General features: G+C 35.5%; 2 protein-coding genes across 3 annotated transcripts; both read left to right on the top strand.

The window, feature by feature from the left end:
* Window positions 1-14,030: 14,030 nt before the first annotated feature.
* LOC123671019 lies at window positions 14,031-14,678 on the top strand. The gene has a single exon (XM_045604665.1). It carries the CDS (start codon window positions 14,031-14,033, stop codon window positions 14,676-14,678), a length of 648 nt encoding a protein of 215 aa, XP_045460621.1.
* Window positions 14,679-16,645: 1,967 nt separating this feature from the next.
* LOC123684319 lies at window positions 16,646-17,586 on the top strand. 2 transcript variants are annotated; one of them, XM_045623539.1, is made up of 2 exons: window positions 16,646-17,064; window positions 17,450-17,580. In XM_045623539.1, the coding sequence occupies exons 1-2, from the start codon at window positions 16,780-16,782 to the stop codon at window positions 17,504-17,506; spliced, it is 342 nt and encodes a 113-aa protein (XP_045479495.1). In that variant the 5' UTR covers window positions 16,646-16,779; the 3' UTR covers window positions 17,507-17,580. The 2 variants fall into 2 exon arrangements, 1 of the variants encoding a protein (XP_045479495.1); XR_006748134.1 differs by lacking the exon at window positions 16,646-17,064 and adding an exon at window positions 17,074-17,319 and having other exon boundaries at window positions 17,450-17,586.
* The last annotated feature ends 1,724 nt before the right edge of the window (window positions 17,587-19,310 follow it).

Below are 19,310 nucleotides of genomic sequence, written 5' to 3'. Positions count from 1 at the left end.
AAAATATCAGAAGAGTAGAGCTCGGTCGTGTCCGGTCCTTGTGATCCCCCTGGTTCTCGTCGAACTTCTGGTCTTCTAACACGAGATCCTTGGACCTGTCCTTCGCTTCCTAGGAATTTTCTCACCGTCCTTGCAGTACCTAAAAAAACAGCTTTTTGCATTATATTACATATATACTCACTAAATCCTAGTTGTTTGATATTTCTTTTGTGATTTTTGGGTACTATTCCTGTTGTTGAGATGATAATTGGAATTGTTTCGTTGATATAATTCCCCACTGGCGCTTTATCTGAAATTCGAGGTCCCTATATTCTGAAATTTTTTCGACCTCTTTTTGACGCAAGTTGTTATTATTAGGTATTGTTACGTCGATGAGTATTGCTGCCTTTTGATGTTTATCAACAAGCGGTATATCTGGCCTCTTGTGAGGGACTGTTTCATAAGTCAAAACTGTACGAATGCAAGTTCCATTATGTCTAGCAGACCTCTGCCTCCTTTGTTCGTCGGCAGTGTCGTCCTCTCAATGCTACTTTTCGGATGGTGCTTTTGCGCTTTTGTCATCAAGGTTCTCATTTTGCATTGCAGATTTTCTATATCTGTTTTGCTCCATGGAATTATACCGAAAGAGTATGTTAGAATTGAACATGCATATGTATTGATAGCCCACGTCATGTTTTTGCTGTTTTGGTTTGTTTTTAAGATTATGTTGATTCTCCTGATGAACTCAGTTGTTAAGTCTTCCTTCATTTTTTTATGGTTTATTCGTCGGTTTTGTTTCTTTCCTAGGTGTTTATGAAGATCGTCTGATTTCATTGCTTCTATCTCCTGTCCATTGAAAAGAGCGATCGGTTAATCTTGGATTTTTCCTTGCACTACGCTAATAGTACGACACTTGTCCAGTCCGAATTTCATCCCCACGTCTTTCGAAAAATTTTCCACCAGTTTGACCATACTTTTCAAATGGTTTTTGTTGCCTGTTGAAAGTTTTAGGTCATCCATGTATAGCAAATGATTGAGTGCAATAGTATTTCTTTTTCCTTTGACATTGAAAACTTTTTCAGTAGCATTCAGTTGTTTAGAAAGGGGGTTCAGCGCCAAGCAGAACCATAAGGGACTCAATGAATCTCCTTGGAAAATTCCCCTTTTTATTCGAATCTCTTTAGTAGTTATGTTTGCCGTAGAGAGTTCGATATTCGTTGTCCGGTTGCACATTGCATACTTCAGAAAGTTTATTGTAATTGGATCGATCTTGTATATTTCCAAAATTTTTGTCAGCCACCCATGTGCAATAGAGTCGAAGGCCTTCTTATAGTCAAAATATGTCATAAAAAGATTTCTGTGTTTTTTGGAGACTTGATTGCATATGATGGAAACATGACTGTTTGTCATCTTGGGTAGGGTTATGCGGTACTGATGATCCCTAATAAGGGTGAAACCGGTATATCGCTATCCTCCCTTGATGGCATGCATTCTCCTTGGGTTACTTTCGATTTTGAATCCTACGTAATGGCGTGGAGACCTTCTGTCTGACAATGGTTGTGTGGATGGCATTTTCCTATTGCTGATACATTGACCAGATAAATAGTTAACATCGTACGATATAATTACTCTATTGGAAATTTTACCTATTTATTTTCATCAAGTATTTCCAAATATTAGCCGTTATATTTACTATTATCAGCAGTTCCTTAGATCCTAGTGCATTCTTGGAACATCCTTTCTGATGTGCTGTCATTATGTTATTTGTCTCGCTTTGTTTGTAGATACGAGATTGGTCTGTATTTTGATGGATCCGCTGTGTGTTGCATATCCTTCGGTAGGAGTTAAGTGGTCCCTGTTGTTGAAAATTTGGGCATTTCCGTTGGATTACTTATGACACCATTTATAATTTCAACTAGGCTGCCGTGTATACACCAAAATTTTTTCAACCAAAAGTTGTGGATTCCATCTGGGCCGGGTAATTTCCAATTGTGTGTGTTTTTCAATATTTCATGGAATTCTTCTTTAAAAACTGCGTTATACGGCATGTGTTCTATTGTCTCACAGGATTTCTCTTCACTTCCTATCCAATCAGCCTGGGAGTTGTAGAGGGTTGATGTAGCTAGTTGATCTGTTCAAAAATTCTCAATATCCTCGACGGTTGGATAACTTCCTGGTGTTGCTGATATATTATTGTTAATCATTCTATAAAATTTTCTTTCGGAGTTTTCAAAAATCATATTATCCTGTTTTCTTCTATAGTTCTCATTGTATCTTCTGAGTCTTTCGGAGTACACACTAAGTTTTTGTTTCAGTGTGTCTAACATTTGTTGAGCATTTTCATTGTTTCGATCATACGTTGTATGTTGCCAGTGACGATCCATTATTATATTCACCATTTTTTGAAGTTTTCTAGACGGAGAACCTTTTGCAAATTGGGTGAGCCTCCCAATTTCTTGGCGGATGGTATGAACTTTATCTTCTAGCCTTTTTTGCCAATGTGGTTTATTTTGTTGTTTTTCTTTGGCAGGTTGCTGACTAGCACTGTTGCTATTGAAAATGCTTATTATGAGGTGTAATGCTTCGAGATTATGGTAGTCAGAAAGATACTTGGGTATAATCTCCTTGTTGGTCATGACCAAAATCTACAACGCATCTATTCATTGTGGCAGATAATCGCTCCAGTAGTTCTCTTTGGTCTTCTTGTGGATTTTCGACGGGTGCAGAATATATATTCCGTTGTTAAGCATTCATTATTGCTATCACATCTGCGTTGTTTTGTTCCCCAGAGCTTATTATTATTATTATTATTATTATACAGTGCGGTGCTGTGTGGAAGCAGAGAGCAGTATTATTGGTAAGACTATTATATTATAACATCATTTTATTGGTTCAAATAGGGAAAATGCGACAACGTGATAAAATACGATAATCTGAGGATACTACACAGAGAGAATAATTATTTTAAATTAACTATACTTGAACAGATCGAAATCCTAAAAAATAAAGATAACCCATTGATATTTAATTATAGCATCGAATTTAAGGGAAGACACATTTTTAAACTTATAGATAGATAATAATAACAACAAATTCAAATTTCAATTTCCCACCAATAAAACAACAACACGAACTTGACATCGAGAACAAAACATATTATGTCAATGTTATTTCTATGATGACTGATAACTATATTCCAAAATGACACCACCGTTGCTGATAGAAATAAGTGAAATAAAATAATACGATTCTTATGATGAAACTCAATAAAACTAGGATAATAGTAATGTACAATGAAACACAATTTTATCCATTTTGACTTCTATACGACAGTGAGTTGCATACTCTTAACTTAACCCTAAATATTCCATTTCGAATACATGAATTAATCATAGCAAATTAAAATATTATAAAATCGTGTACTTTCAGCTGGCCTGATGATGGAATCGGAATGTTCCGGAATCGATAGCCTAAGATTAATAAATAATAATATATTATAGTGTATTTTCCTGTGATCGATACTTTTTTTACAATATATGAGTTTTCTCTAGTTTAAAACCAAAAAGAAGACTGATTCCAGGATTACATTGCTTTAGTATTTATAGGAGGAGGGCTTGATACATAATGTATCTAAACAGGAATATCACAATTTGTTAAATGATAAGCATTTTCATAAATATTACATCTTAAGTGATGGTATTTATTTTGGGGTGACAATATTTATGTGAGGCTTACAGGTGAAATAAATCGGAAATTGGTGAAACCTTCTAAATTGAATCGAACCAAATTCTACGCAGTGCGAGAGATTCGAATTATCGATAATTCATAATTAGATCTTTCAGCAGTTTCTTTGTTCTGTATCTCAAGTATATTGATCATTAATGTCACATAAATTGAGTGGTCAACATGGTTTTTAAAATTTGTCTTTCGAGGTTCAATACGCAGTTATGATGATCTAATATATTTGAACGGAATAATTCTTTGGAAAAATATTTGGAAAATAACATGAAATTGCTTTTAACTCCCTCAACTAAGCCCCTCTGTAAGAGATCAATTGGGAAAATGGATTAGAAAAATTGAGCAGTATCGATCGGGGTTTCAAGGGAATCGTTAGTAACGGCAGAAAAAAATATCGATCGGGAACTCAAGGGAGTCAATAGTAACGGGAATAGTACGTCGGTCGCGAAACCAGACTAAAGCAGAACAATTTTTTTTTTAAGAATAAGAGTAATTTTTAACAAGGGTAAGGAACTTCAAGTATTAAGAAAGAAGAAATTGTTTTGCTCTGAGAAAGGACGAGTAAGGTCAAACTCAGAAGTAGGAAAACAGGGGGTTTTCGATAAAGTTTCAATTTTGTTTTGATAAAGAAATAGATTAGCTTTGAGTCCGTGATTCAGGGGTGAAGTGAATAAAAAAGAATTACACGTCTCGTGTGAAAAGTTGAAAAGGAGTTCATTAAAACTAGGTATACCAACCTAGCCCCGCGGGATAAGGTCAAGTGACAGTTCAACGATCTTTTGTGTGTCTTTTTATTTTTGTCTTGTTGAGTAGTCCTGATTCTCCCAAAATCAACGTGCAATAAAAAATTATGTTTCATTTTGTTGAGTAGTGGATCATTTGAGATATTTTTCTGTATTGAAGTTTTGGCCGTTGAGTCAAATAATACAAATTTTGTGAATATTATAATTTTGGTTTTTGTTTCATTATATTCAATTTTAAAGAATTAATTGATTTCAATCAACCTGAAAATCTGATCCTGTCTCCAAGCAAGAAAATCAACAAAAAGACCTGTTTCTAGTGCGAAGGGCTGAACCCCACAATAACATCTTTTTTTTTCAGTCAGTGGAAAGCCGCTCTTCCATTGACAGATATACCCCCAAAGAAGGGGTTTATTACACAGGGTTGGTTTGTTTATCAGGAATGTGTCTTGCCTTTTTATCTTGAAGTGTTTAAATTAGAAAAGTTATTTTGTCAAAAATTTGATGATTTATGCAATCTGGTCCGTAACAATCTTGATTGAAATCTTGCAGTCATTATCGGGTCTAGTTGTTCATGAGGTTGGTATGTAATTATATCCTCATAAAAATGATAAAGCATTCATCCCAGGAACCGCTGATAGAAGCAGTATTGAGTTATGTGTTAAAACACATTCAAAAATTATAGATCGACATTTGGAATGGCTATTAAAATTTTAAGCAATACGTATCTGTAATATCCATTAAGTACTGTCGAATATCGAATGTGGTTTAACTGATTTGAGGTTTTACTATCCAACTTGATTCTCATAAGTTCTCATAAATCATTTTTTATAAGTTTCTATAGGAAATTTTTGCAGGAGAGTTCAAAATTCATATTTGAAGGATTTAAACTAGCTCTTTTTCATCTTTATTCTTCAACCTTTTTTATTTCGTTTATTCTGTTGATATTGTCAACTCTGAAGAATAATAACCTCATTTTTTTTTACTCGCACAAATTTACTATTTTGAATCAGTTCGCTTCGATAAAGTTCTGCTGTGATTCTTGTCTTACCCGTCCATAATTTTACATATGTTTAAGAAAACCATATGCATTCCCATTGAAAAATTTCACTTTCATCACTTCCTACCAAAGTGCTTAGTGCTCGAAATATCGAATTACCTTCACAGTGCATAGTATTCGCAAGTCTTTTGCGGAAATCGGTGCCTAGTGCATATTGCTCGAAGCCTTATTCGAGTCATTAGTGTTTATTGCTCGAAGCACGATATTCCAGTGCTCGTCACAACTCTGGTCCAGACCAGGAGTAGTCTCATTCTTCAAAAACTTCATCAAGTGCTTTAAATTTGTTACATATAATTTCCTACGAAAAATTCGCATAAAAGAAGCAACTTCTATATAAAATTCCTATCTGAGGAGGTATTGAATTTCAGTTTCATTGTTACGTGAATATTGTAATTTTTGTCGATGTTCTGCATAAATTCTTTTAAGTTGTAATGATGCATGGCAATCAATATAAAACTTTTGCACGTAGCTGGAAGTCGTTATTGTGAATCCAGTTATAAAATGTCAACTCGTATGAATGACTTGCCTTTAAAATTTAGCGATATACTGCATGAATTATCATTGAACTTCAAACAGTTATTCTTCATCTGCTTCGCAAATTCTCAACTGGGTCATATCCGTTATTATTGAATATCGATATTTTTCGATATACATCTTGAATTTTCTCTCCTTCTAGTCTAGCGATCATGGAAACCTTATTCGAAACTATCAGTAAGAGAAAATTGGGAGCTGCCATATTAACGCAACCCCTAATCGGATTCCACAAAATTTGAAGTCATCTCAACCATTCAAGATCAACCACTCACAAATTTCTTCTTTCCATGTTATTTTGTTCAAGAATTACCATGTTTAAGAACAGACGCCAGCAACGTAAAATAACGATTGCTCAAAATGTGTGACTTCTCAGTAGCGTAAAGTATAAATATGTTAATGGTTATTTGAAAATCAAAATTTGACTCTGACAGAAGGACATATTTTCATTCAGGAATTTACATTTTATCCTCTTCAACAATCCTGGGCCTTTGAACGCAGCCGTTGATCATTTTCCCACAAGCCCTTATCAGTTCTCCGTCCAGTCATTGAAATACACAGGAAAAGAGAATGATAAGGGATTGTGAAAAGTCCATTTTTTGACAACAGTCTTGCACCTAGGATGTATGGCGCCCAACAATAAATGGTAAGTCTTTGACTTATACAAATACTTAAATAGGTGATCCTTCAGAAGAAAAACTTTTTCCTATCCCATTTCGCAATTATTTCAGGACTCTCAGAGCTTCTTCTGGAACAACTATAGATCTCTTTCGTCTTGGAAGATAGTCTCGAAAATCGAAACTTGGGACGCAGTATGGTACGTTGAATGAATGTTGGTGTATATTTTGAGTTCACGTGAATTCTGCTTCGGGGGCGCTGGTTGAAGTTTTTATAATCCCAATATACATCTTTTAAGAAAGGCATAATAGTGCGTCCTAAATATGGCAACAGTGGATACTAATCTAACGATTTTTTCGCTCAACCGATATGATTCTTTCTTAGCTCCAAAGTCAGTCCAGCTGCTGTTTATATAAATTGGAAACTGTCAAGACCTCAATTTGAATGACATATTTCCATTCAATCTCAATAATGAAATAATATTGAAATAATTACACTGTTCAAAAAAATTAACGCACATTCTGAAAGTCTAAATTTTAATGAAAGTTAACTCTACATTGACTTTATAACTTATTTTTTATGTTCTCTCGGGAAGGTTTTGAACGAAACAAGACACATCAAATGGAAGAAAAATTCAGGATTTCACCGAATCTTATGTGAAAGAAAAGAAATGAACTATTTTCAAAATACTGGAATGCTGATAAGTGATTTAATACTTGGTATTTCCACCCCTTGCGTTAATTACAACTCGGCAACGAGGGTTCATACTCAAAATGAGTGATCTTTAAATGTTCTGATCTAAACCTTCCCAGATTGGATTCCTAAGTCATTAAGAGTAGCTGGATGATTTTCTGAACTTCTCAGCCTTCTATTGAGGTTGTCCCAAACCTGCTCAATCGGATTGAGATCTGGACTTCTTGCTGGCCATTCCATTCGAGAGACTTCAACCTCTTCAAGGTACTCCTGAACGATGCGCGCACGATGGGGTCTGGCATTATCGTCCATAAAAATGAAGTTTTCACCAATGTATGGGGCAAATGGCACTACATGCTCTTTAAGAATGTTCCTTATATACCTATCAGCCTTCATAGCTCCATTATCAATGACCACTAGGTCTGTGCGAGCAGTCAAAGATATTTCACCCCATACCATAATCGATCCTTCCCCGAAACCAGTAGTATTCAGGAAATTGCACTAAGTAAATCTTTCATGTGGACGTCTGTATACAAGGAAACGTCGATCACAATGGTAGAGGCAGAATCTAGACTCATCTGTGAAGAGAAATCTTTCCCAATCAGCCTCTTTCCAATGGATACACTCTCTCGCAAAATCCAAACGCGCCTTTCGATGGGCTGGGGTGAGAGCTGGGCCTCTTGCCGCGACACGAGGCCTTAAATCATATTCTCTGAGGCGATTTCTTATTGTCTGAGTGCTAATTTGCACTCCATGAGTTTGCTCAAGATGATTTTGTAGGAGGCGAGCGGTTGCAAACCTTTGTCTCAACGAAGAAACTCTCAAGTAACGTTCTTGAATGGCAGTTGTTACCCGTGGTCTACCCTGTCCTGGTCTTCGGACATTCATACCTGTCTTTCTGAATCGGTGCAACATTCTGGACACACTTGTATGGGAAACTCTAAACCTTTCTGCAATTCTTGTGTATGTCCACCCTTCTTCTCGCAACACTACCGCTTGGGCACATTCCTCTTGGGTCAAATTGCGTGTTTCGCATTGCATAGCGATCTAGTGTAGAAAATCAAACGAAAGTAAAACTATTGGTCACTAGAATTGATCGAGAACAACTGATTTCCGAATGGAGCCAAAACAGTCAAAATCTGATAAACTCATCTTTTTTAATTCCTTCTGGGAAAAAACATCTGTATTGAAGAAAAACATTGAAAGTGGATAACATATGCATGCATAATTCTGATAAAAATAATTATCATTGAGAACACTTTCAGTTGTAGAATAAATTTGAGACTTCCATAATGTGCGTGAATTTTTTTGCCCAGTGTAGTGTTGGAGAAACAAACCTAGATTTTCATAATACGCATTAAATCATATGGTATCATAAATCTAGATCGTTATCCCCCCTCATCAAAAAGACAATTCGTCAGTCATAAAAGACAATCGCTATAATATACATGTATCGCCGCTTATATTTTTCTGCTTTCGTTTTCGCTTTTGCTTTACTATTGTAATTTCGCTGAAACTAGTGAAAGTGCTGTGCTGCTGTGGACAATAGGAATTCAACTCTGAGTTACTATAGACTTGAGGAAGAATCAAATCACCCTCTATCGCTCTTGAATATTTGGAACTACACCATCCAGGTAAGACTTCTGATACCATTGCTTTTCAAATACAGTCCTTCGAGCCGGATATAAGCCATATAATTAAAATTCAAAATTTTCATTTGTTTCAAATTGATCGCATATGCGTAGAGATCGCCAATCAATCAAGTGGTCGAATAGTTACCGCTTTCAATAGAAGCTCGTCATATTTTCAATTTATTTGATGCAATTATTATATTTCTAAGAGATATATAGTTCAGTTTATCGTTCTTTCAATACAAGAGCAGTAATTGAAATCGAACATCTGCTCCGCCATATTAATAAGTTCTTCAGCATTTTAAAACACAGTGACCTTGAACCTGAAAATTCATCTCGCGCATTAACGCATGTCTGTTGCATAGAAGTCAGCTGCAAGAGTTCATTGACCTTTTATTTTTCCGATCAGCTGATTTCACGGTAATTCGTCTGAATAACAGAGCGCGATGGATAAATTAAAGAAATCCAAAACATTTCGAAATAATTCGATCACCGATATGAAGGCGCTTCATATTGTAGCCCAGAAGGCTAAAACTGATAGAACTCAACACGTCTCATTCAAGGTGCGCTATCAAGATATACAGACGATTCACGATGAATTTTTTGATCATCACAACAAGGTAATTTCCGCGCGTTTGACTGATCCTGAGTCCGATTTGAAACCGGAAAATTTGATTCGAGAGAGTTTTCTTTCTGATTACTACGATGTGAAAACATGCTTTACCGAATTATTTGACGAATACGTGAGTTCGCCATCATCAGGACCGAGTCACAATAGTACAATGTTAGGTCCACCCTCTGATCATGGAAATGTTCGACTGCCTAAAATATCATTAATGAAATTCAGTGGTGATTACAAAGATTTCACATCTTTTCGAGATCAGTTTGATGCACTTGTGCACAACAATCCATCCTTAACTCCAATAGAAAAATTCACTTACTTGGTTAGTTCTGTTCAAGGCTCTGCACTTTCTTTAGTTAAAACGTTACCTTTAACATGGCCGAATAACGTTATCGCCTATAAAAGTATTGTTGAACGTTTTTCCAATCGCCGCTTACAATCTCAGAGTCTGTGGACCGAAATAGAGAACGCTCCTAAGATCACAGTTCCTTCTGCGGAATCTTATAGGAAATTGATAGATACCTTCACTGAAAACGTTGCTGCTTTAAACAACCTTAAATTTCCAACTGACTCTTGGGATTTTATTTTAGTCATGATGATTATAAAACGCCTTGACAAGAATACGCTTACACGTTTTGAAATGGAGCATCAATCCACCGAAGTTCCAGCATTTAGTGAAGTAATTGATTTCATTAATAGACATTGTCTTGTTTTAGAAACGCTGGGATCTTCAACTTCGCAAACAATTAGTGATAAACAAAATACAATGCGAAAATCTGCTTCAATTATACGTCCCGCTTCATCTCGTACTACTGCATTGTTTGTCAATAAATCGCCCGCCGCTACTTGTATTTTTTGTCAAGCAAATCATTCGCTCTATACTTGCTCTACGTTCGCTAATAAGCCTGATTCTGATCGCTATCATTCTTGTAAAGTAAACAAGCTATGTTGAACAAGCGTTCATCACACGCTTCTCCATGACAACACTAAACTTCGCTCTGCTAATGCTTTAAGTTCTTCACCATCTGCAATATCCGCTATGTGAAATGGTCAAGAATCATTTCGATCGCAAACTAACTCAAATCGCCCTGATAATGATTCGACTTTCGTTGGTGCTGGAGTCATGGCACTTCCCAGTCATGTTCTTTTGTCTACAGCTTATGTTGATGTTTGTGATGGCCGCGGTGCTTATCAATCTCTTAGATGTTTAATAGATTCGGGTAGTATGACTTGTTTCATCACGGAAAAGGCAGTAAGACATCTGAACTTGCGTAAAGTTCCTAATTCTGTTGAGGTCAGAGGATTGGGATCCATGAATACTAAATTGAGTGGTGGATCAGTGTCACTATCATTGAAACCAGTAATGTCAAATAATCCGATTTTATTTACTGATGCTATAGTTATTGATAAAATTTGTGAAAATTTACCTGTACATCCAGTTTGTACTAATTCATGGAATCATATTCGTAATTTACCCCTAGCTGATCCATCATTTCATCGTCCCAGTGCCATAGATTTGCTCCTGGGAGCAGAAATCCTTTCTCGAATTATTTTGTCCGACTGCATTACCGCTAATGATAATCAACCCGTGGCTATAAATACTATATTCGGGTATATTTTACTTGGTAAAAACAACAATAGTTTTCCGCATCCTGTTTCATCTTTTTTCATAAATTCACTCGAAAATGTGCACGACTGTGACATACAACAATTTTGGGAAGCGGAAACTGTCCCCGAGGTCGAACATTTTAGTCAGAAGTTGATTGTGAAAGACATTTTCTTGAAACGGTATCTCGCGCCGATGACGGAAAATTTGTTGTCTCTTTGCCTTTCTTTAAAAATTCAACGCCACAGTTCATGAATATGCGTGATTTCGCTTTATCTCGATTTTACTTGAACGTCGTCTATTAAAAAATCCGCAGTTGCATATACAATACAAAGAATTCATGATGGATTATCTTAAATCGCACCATATGGAAGTTATTCCTGCCGATGAAATACAGTCGAATTCGTACTATTTAGTTCATCATTGCGTACTGAATCCTGAAAGCATCTCAACCAAATTGCGAGTTGTTTTTAACGGATCTTATAAATTTAACTCTCAAAAAACCCTTAACGATCATCTAATGACAGGTCCAAAATTACAAACCGATATTTCCAAAATAATAACGCGTTTTCGTCTTTTTACATTTGTTATATGCTGTGATATACGCCAAATGTATCGTATGATTTGGGTGGACTCTAGTCATTGTGATTTTCAGAGAATTCTCTTTCGCTTTTCACCGAATGATAAAGTATAAGACTTTCGTTTGAGAACCGTCACTTATTGACTAAGATCGAGCCCATATTTAGCACTTCGCACTTGCGCAAACTCGCAGAAGATGAAAGATCGAATCATCCACATGCCGCCGAAATTATTTCAAATAATTCCTATATCGATGATTTTATATTTAGTGCACCCACCATTGAAGACGCTCGCATACTGCGCGATGATTTAATTTCTTTGTTAGAGAAAGCTGGGTTTCTATTGCGTAAGTTTTGTAGTAATGAACCATCACTTCTGAATGATTTACCAGCATCGCATTTGTCTGTTGAATCACTATCATTCGACAATGGGTCATAACCATTTTCATTAAAAGTTTTGGGATTGAATTGGAATCCCAGCAGTGATTACTTTAGTTTTTTCTGCAAACCCATTGATGACTCATCATGTACGAAAAGGATTATGCTCTCTGAGTTAGCAAAAGTGTATGATACCCTCGGATTTGTTGCACCTACGATTTTTCTCGCAAAAAACCTAATCCAACAACTTTGGATATCAAAAATTGATTGGGATGAAACGCCGCCCCCTCACATTATTCGTGTCTGGCAACAATATAAATCAGAACTACCGTTACTCTCTGAGTTGAAAATTCCACGCCTTATTATTCCAACTGAGATCCATGGGTTTTGTGACGCTAGTGAGAGGGGATACGCATGCGTCATTTATTTAAGGGCGCTGAATGATTTTTCGATTTCTACTAATTTTTTATGTGCAAAATCTAAACTTGCGCCTTTAAAGAAGATAACTATTCCTCGCCTCGAACTTTGCGCTGCCGTCTTATTGAGCAAACTGATGAAATTTACTGTCAATTTTGGAACCAACCATACATGTGGGATCCAAATTCTTAACACCCGACTGAATGATACGCTACTGACTTTACGAAACGAGAACTACACGATCGACCCTAAAAGGTTGCACCATGCAGATTTATCGATATAGGGAGACGTAAGGGGAAGAGGTACTTGAGACTTACGGATGACGAGGGTGGAATTCGACGTAAGATAATAGACGGACATAGTTAGGATTCGACGTTACAGATTAGACGGAAAAGGTTAAAGAATTCGACGTGATAGACGCATATGATTCGACGTAAAATATAGTAGACGCATCGAGTTAGATAATTCGATAATTAGACTATTAACAATTAGACGGAATAAAATAACTTCGATAGTTCTATCGACGAAAGTTCAGTGGCTGTACATTCAATTGACGTTGAATTGTACAAAGTGTAAATAAACCATAGTTAAGTTCCGGCGGCCTTTTATAATAACCCCTAGACAACGATATATAAACCCTACATTTTGGGGGCTCGTCCGGGATATAAGAAGAAGGAAACCCTCACCTCGTCCGGGATAAAAGTGGAAAAACCTTTTCATCGACGGGATAAAAGAAGAAGTACCCCTACATCGTCCGGGATAAAAGTGAAAAAACCTTTCCACCGACGGGATAGAAGAAGAAAACCCCTACATTGTCCGGGATAAAAGAAGAGAACACCTACATTGTCCGAGACGGAAGAAGAAAATCACACATTTTGAAGACGATTTGGATACGACATCGAAATCGACGTAGAAGTGAATTCATGTGTCCAGAATTTGGGAAGAGGAAAAATTGCCAGTGAGTCAATCAACAATTGGGAATACGGAAGAAGCCAGTACCGAAGGTGTAGACGAGTGAGTTTTGATCCAGTAGACGAAAGGACCGAAACCAGATCAATTTTCCGCAGTAATCTGAGGATGAATGGTAAAATTGTATGCAGACTTTCAAGGTAGGACGTTTATCTTTCCAATTTCCATATTGCGAGGCTTGTTGAAGAAGACGACCAAAGAAGAGACTTTATATTTGTTTTTTAACATTTTTGAATTTTGAAATTGCATTTGAACATTGTTGATATTTGTGATTATTGATATTTGATTTATTTTGTGAGAATATACAGCCATTTAACGTTCGCTATTAGTTCGAAATCTTGATAATTTTAAGTTGAGATAGCATAGTCGAATTAGTATTGATTTTAGAGTTTACTGTTTTAATTTGGCGGTTTTTGTTCATATGAATTTTCAGTTTTTCGTTGAATATTGACTGAGTACTTTTATTGAAAATGTCAACTTTGGGCGATATTACAATTATTGAGAATCAAATATCTAATGCTAAATTATCTGCTGTCAAAGCATTGCATTTTATTTGTTTCGGTGATGAAGGCGAACCGCATAAGGTCCGTAGAGCGCTACGTAAATTTTCGGGTTTTGTGTGGGACAGAAACTCAGACCAACTCTTGACGAAAGTACAAGACGTTCATAAACAACTAAGACTCCTAGACCTGATAACCGTTTCCAATATGCTTGGCTTGGATTATAGTGGAACTGATGACGTAATTATCGATCGTATATGCTCATTCTCAATAAAATTCGATTATGGCTTTGAACAAAATGATGAATCGGAGAGAGATGACGAAAATGACGACGAGACGGAAAACACTGACGACGAGAATGAAAACAGTGACGTAGAAAAATATTCCTCAAGACATGACAAATTCAATAGACGGAAAAGTATGAAAAAGGAAACTTTTTCATTGACCTTTCGAGACGTAGAGGATAGTATTAAGTCATTTGACGGAAGAGACGATTATCCGATAGAAAGGTGGATCGAGGATTTCGAAGAAATTGCAGAAGTGACGGGATGGAATAACTTGCAAAAGTTGATATTTGCAAAGAAATCTTTGAAAGGTCTCGCTAAACTATTTATTTAGTCTCAAAAAGGTATTAGAACTTGGAGTATTTTGAAGATAAGATTGATTCAGGAGTTTGAAGTCAATGTAAACAGTGCACAAATTCATAAAATGTTGATGTTTAGAAAGAAGAAATATGATGAAAATGTTCGAGAATATGTATTGATCATGAGGGAAATAGCTAGTCGAGCTAATATAGAAGAGGAAGTTATCATTCAATACATTATTGATGGGATACAAGACGAATCATCAAATAAAATTATATTGTATGGTGCCAGAAACTTTCAAGAATTCAAAGAAAAAGTGAAACTCTATGAAACCATTTCCAAGAAACAACCTGTAAGATATATCAAACCTTCCAAGACGAACAGAGACGATATGAGACATGAGGAAAAACATGAATTTAAGAAGGAATATAGAGCTGAAAGTAGTCATCAAAATAGAAGGTTTAAGAAAGAACTTTGTTATAATTGTGGAAGGTACGGTCATAAATCGAAAGACTGTCCAGACAAAGGTAAAGGCGTGAAATGTTTTAGTTTTAAGAAATTTGGTCATTTATCATAGAACTGTCCTGACAAAATTTCACAACAGACTCATACTTCTAAAAATGTGAATATTATGAATATTGTACCGCGAAATGCAATTAAATTGACTTTTGACGATATTAAATTATCAGCATTATTTGATACCGGCAGTGACATAAGCGCGATTAGACAAGACGTGTACGAATCATATTTTAGAGACGATTTGCTTACGGAGGATAATTTCTTAGTTAAAGGGATAGGATCAAATAGAGTCAAAACATTAGGTTCAATCAGGAAAAAGGTTGAAATAGACGGCGAAGAATTTGATATGTTGTTTTATATTTTACCTAAACAGACTATGGATTTTCAAGTTATTGTTGGAAATAATTTATTGAAACTAGCGGAAGTACACCTAAGTCAAGATGAAATAGTTGTACATAGAATAGAAGAAAAATTTTTGATGAGTGTCAGAGTTGATGAGAGCATAGTAGACGATGAGATTAATTTGAAGCACATAGACGATAAAAAATTCAGAAAGTTAGAGAAACGAACTATTGGAGATGATAAATCAAAAAAGACTGAGTTTACTGATACTAAGATGAATATAATACAAAAAGATGACGAATATATTGTGTGCGCATGATTGATTAAGTATCTAGGTTTCCACATGCGTTTATAAGTTCAGTATTCGGAAAGATTTTATGTTAGTAGTCGAGATTGAGAAATTGTATATCGAATAAATTTGTAAATCACCAAACGTAGTTTTCTTATGGACATGACAATAATCTGGCGACGAGGATTATGGTAAAAATAGTTGGATTGCTTATTCCGGCTTAAGAATTTTAAAGAGTATGTCGGACGCAGATGGTGCTGCAAGTTCTCAACCTAGTTCCAGAGGAAGAAGTCCATCCAGTGAAGTGAGAGTGAGCTGGGTGTACGAACTTAATAAACAAGAACTAATTGAAAAACTAAAAACGTATAACGTTACTGTGAGTGAAACTGATAGTGTTGATAACTTACGAAAAACGCTCGTCAAAAAACTTCGTGGAAAAAACGAAACTTTCACAAAGAAGGAACTATACCGGTGCGACATGTCCGACTTTAATAAAATAAGTTTTACCCTAAACAAAGACAATTGGGAAGTTTTTGTCGAAAGACTAGAATTAATTTTCGAGTGTCAGTGTATTCCGCCGGAAAGACAAAGTGCAGAACTGTTAACAAGGGTTTGTCAAGAGACTTTCATGTTGTTCCGCAATTTAACTTCATCAAAAAAGGCCAAAGATCTTTCCTACTCTGATTTAGTTAATATCATGAACTCTCATCTTCATCCAAAGCCTTCAGAAATTTCCGAAAGAAATAAATTCTACGCCACGAAACAATTACCTTCGGAATCGATACACGCATTCCTTACAAAATTGAAAGAAAGATCTTTTTATTGTAATTTCAAGGACCTTGGTATTGCTCTTCGTGATCAATTTGTATTTGGACTTATAAATCACGAAACAAAAGTGGAATTATTTCGTCAAGAAAATCTAACATTTCAAAGTGCGGTGAAGATAGCGGAGGATCGAGAAGCAGCTATAAAAAATTCCTTATCAATGAAGCCCGCATATGCTGTGTCTGAAGATACAATTTTTTACATGAATAAGGCTGGTTCAAAATATTCCAATCATCAACAATACAGAGGAAGGGGAAGCGGAAACGCAGAAGGAAAATTCAAATCTTCGCAACCAAACAACGCAGCCGCGGCTTCCACTTCCAAAGATCAGAGCCAGAAACTCATCAGAGACAATAGACAAAGACAACACGATAACAGGAGCAGTAACTACAGACGAGAAGACAGAAACGGCAGCCGTAGGTCGAATGTGTCAAACAATTCTCAGGTACATATAACCTCAAAAACGCGTAATAATAATAAATGTTATTGTTGTGGTGGATTTGATCATTTCGCAAGAGACTGTAAACTTAGGTGGAAAACTTGTAATTATTGTAATGTAAAAGGTCATATTGATAGAGCATGTCTAAAAAAACAAAACGGAATTAATTTAGTCAATGACAACTTATTAGAAAATGAAGATTTGGATAGTTCTGATTTAGATTTTTATTATATGCAGCAAAACAATTTTACTGAATTTCAGGTAAACAATATTGTGGTAGAACCTCATAGTATGAAATTAATTATTGATAATAATCAGGTAGAATTGGAAGTTGATACAGGTTCACATGTGACTGTGTTTTCAGAAAAAACTGTAGCTAATTATTTTGCAGCTAAGAAAATCCACAAGGCAGATATTTCATTGTCCAGCTATGACAGAACAAAGTTGAATGTAATGGGTATGTTGACTGATCTTAAGGTGCATTTCGAAGGGGTTGAAGCAAATTTGAAAGCTTACGTTTTGGCAGGCAACGGGAAAAATTCAATAGGAAGGCAATGGCTTCAAGCCCTGGGTATGTGGCCGATAACTTTTAAACCTCAGTTTGCGTTGAATTGCTTGAATGATCATAACAGTATTATTTCACATTTTAAATCAAAATATCCCCAATTGTTCGACAGCAGCCCAGGTAAATATAAAGGTAAATCTATTAAACTAACTTTCAAAAAAGATTATCAACTAATTCAATGTGAACCTTATCATGTCCCTTTCGCTTTGAAAGACAAAGTAGATGCAGAAATCGATCGTTTGGTAAGAATAGGTAATTTGGAACAAGTTGAGGTGAGTGAATGGGCTACTCCAGTAGTTCCTGTGGTGAAAGGGGAAGGAGTTCGTTTATGCGGAAATTTTAAATTAACAGTGAATCCTCAAATAATTGTTAAAAGATATCCATTACCCATAAAAGAAAAAGTGTTTCAGACGTTACAGGTTGGAACCAAATGGTCCCAAATTGATTTAAAACATGCATTTATGCAATTTGAAGTTGCTAAAGATTGTAGAGATCCATTGACAATAATCACACAGAAAGGTTCGTTTAGGTACGAAAAATTGCCAGAGGGTGTAGCCTCCAGCCCAGCCGAATGTCAAGATATTGTTACTGATATTTTGAAAGGTATTCCGAATATTGAAATTTACATAGATAATATTTATTGCACAGGAAAGAATGATTCAGAGCATCTCGATAATTTAGAAAAAATATTTTATTAGTTAAATGAAGCATGACTTAAAGTAAACGAATCAAAATGTGAATTTTTCAGGTCTGAAATAGAGATATTAGGATTCAAATTGGACAAAAAGGGTTTATCACCATCTCCTAGTAGAATTCATTCAATTGTGAATATGCCTTCTCCAAAAACTAACAAAGAACTTCAAGAATTTTTAGGGTTAGTAAATTTTTACGAGTCATTTTTGTATAAGCGAGCTGATCAATTAAAGGTATTGTACGATGTTTTGAAAGCGAGCAAATTTTATTGGAATTCTAATTGTGATCAAGCAGTTAATTGGGTAAAGAAGGAATTAGCATCGGATAAAGTTTTGGTTCCATATCAGCAAGATATTACTTTAGTATTGGCTACAGACGCAAGTTACTCAGGGTTGTCAGCTATTTTGTCTCACAGATTTTCAGACGGTACAGAGAGACCAATTGCCTTTGCTTCTAAATTAATACCTCATAATGAGTTACATCGATCTATTCTAGATAAAGAGGCAGCAGCTATAATTTTCGGGTTTAGAAAATTTTATCATTATATTGTTGGTAATGAAATTATTCTTAAAACTGGTAATCAACCTTTAAAGTATATATTTGGTAATTCGAAGAAATTGAATGTTACAATTCAGAATAGGTTGTTAAGATGGATATATTTTTTATCGGGTTTCAAATACAAGATTGAATTGATTTCATCATCTAAAAACAGTAATTGTGATGCGCTTTCCAGGTTAGCAGTACGAGATAAGATGGCTGTGTTTGATTCTGAATTAGATGTTTTAAACTGTATTGAAAATGAAAGTAATTTGATTGATTTAAATTTGATTAAGCCACAAACAAAAAAAGATAAGGTTTTATGTGATGTGAAAAGAAAGTTAATGTTTGGATGGGTAGAAAATTCAAATGATATTTCTTTGGAAGAGAAAATGTATTTCGATAAGAAAACAGAATTAAGTATTGGAAATGAATGTCTTGTTCGAGGTTCTAGACT

The sequence above is a fragment of the Harmonia axyridis genome, chromosome 1 (genome assembly GCF_914767665.1).
Source record: "Harmonia axyridis chromosome 1, icHarAxyr1.1, whole genome shotgun sequence".
NCBI classification, from domain to species: domain Eukaryota; kingdom Metazoa; phylum Arthropoda; class Insecta; order Coleoptera; family Coccinellidae; genus Harmonia; species Harmonia axyridis.
The sequence above is the reverse complement of the archived record's forward strand: the minus strand, read 5'-3'. Positions and strand labels throughout refer to the sequence as shown.

What these genes read in the sequence shown, in the direction of transcription:
- LOC123684319 (XM_045623539.1), top strand. Translation starts at nt 16,780, where the DNA reads ATGAAGCCCGCATATGCTGTGTCTGAAGATACAATTTTTTACATGAAT. An exon ending in ATGTGTCAAACAATTCTCAG is followed by an intron (nt 17,065 to 17,449) that starts GTACATATAACC and finishes ATTATTTTGCAG; the next exon opens with CTAAGAAAATCCACAAGGCA.
- LOC123671019 (XM_045604665.1), top strand. Translation starts at nt 14,031, where the DNA reads ATGTCAACTTTGGGCGATATTACAATTATTGAGAATCAAATATCTAAT.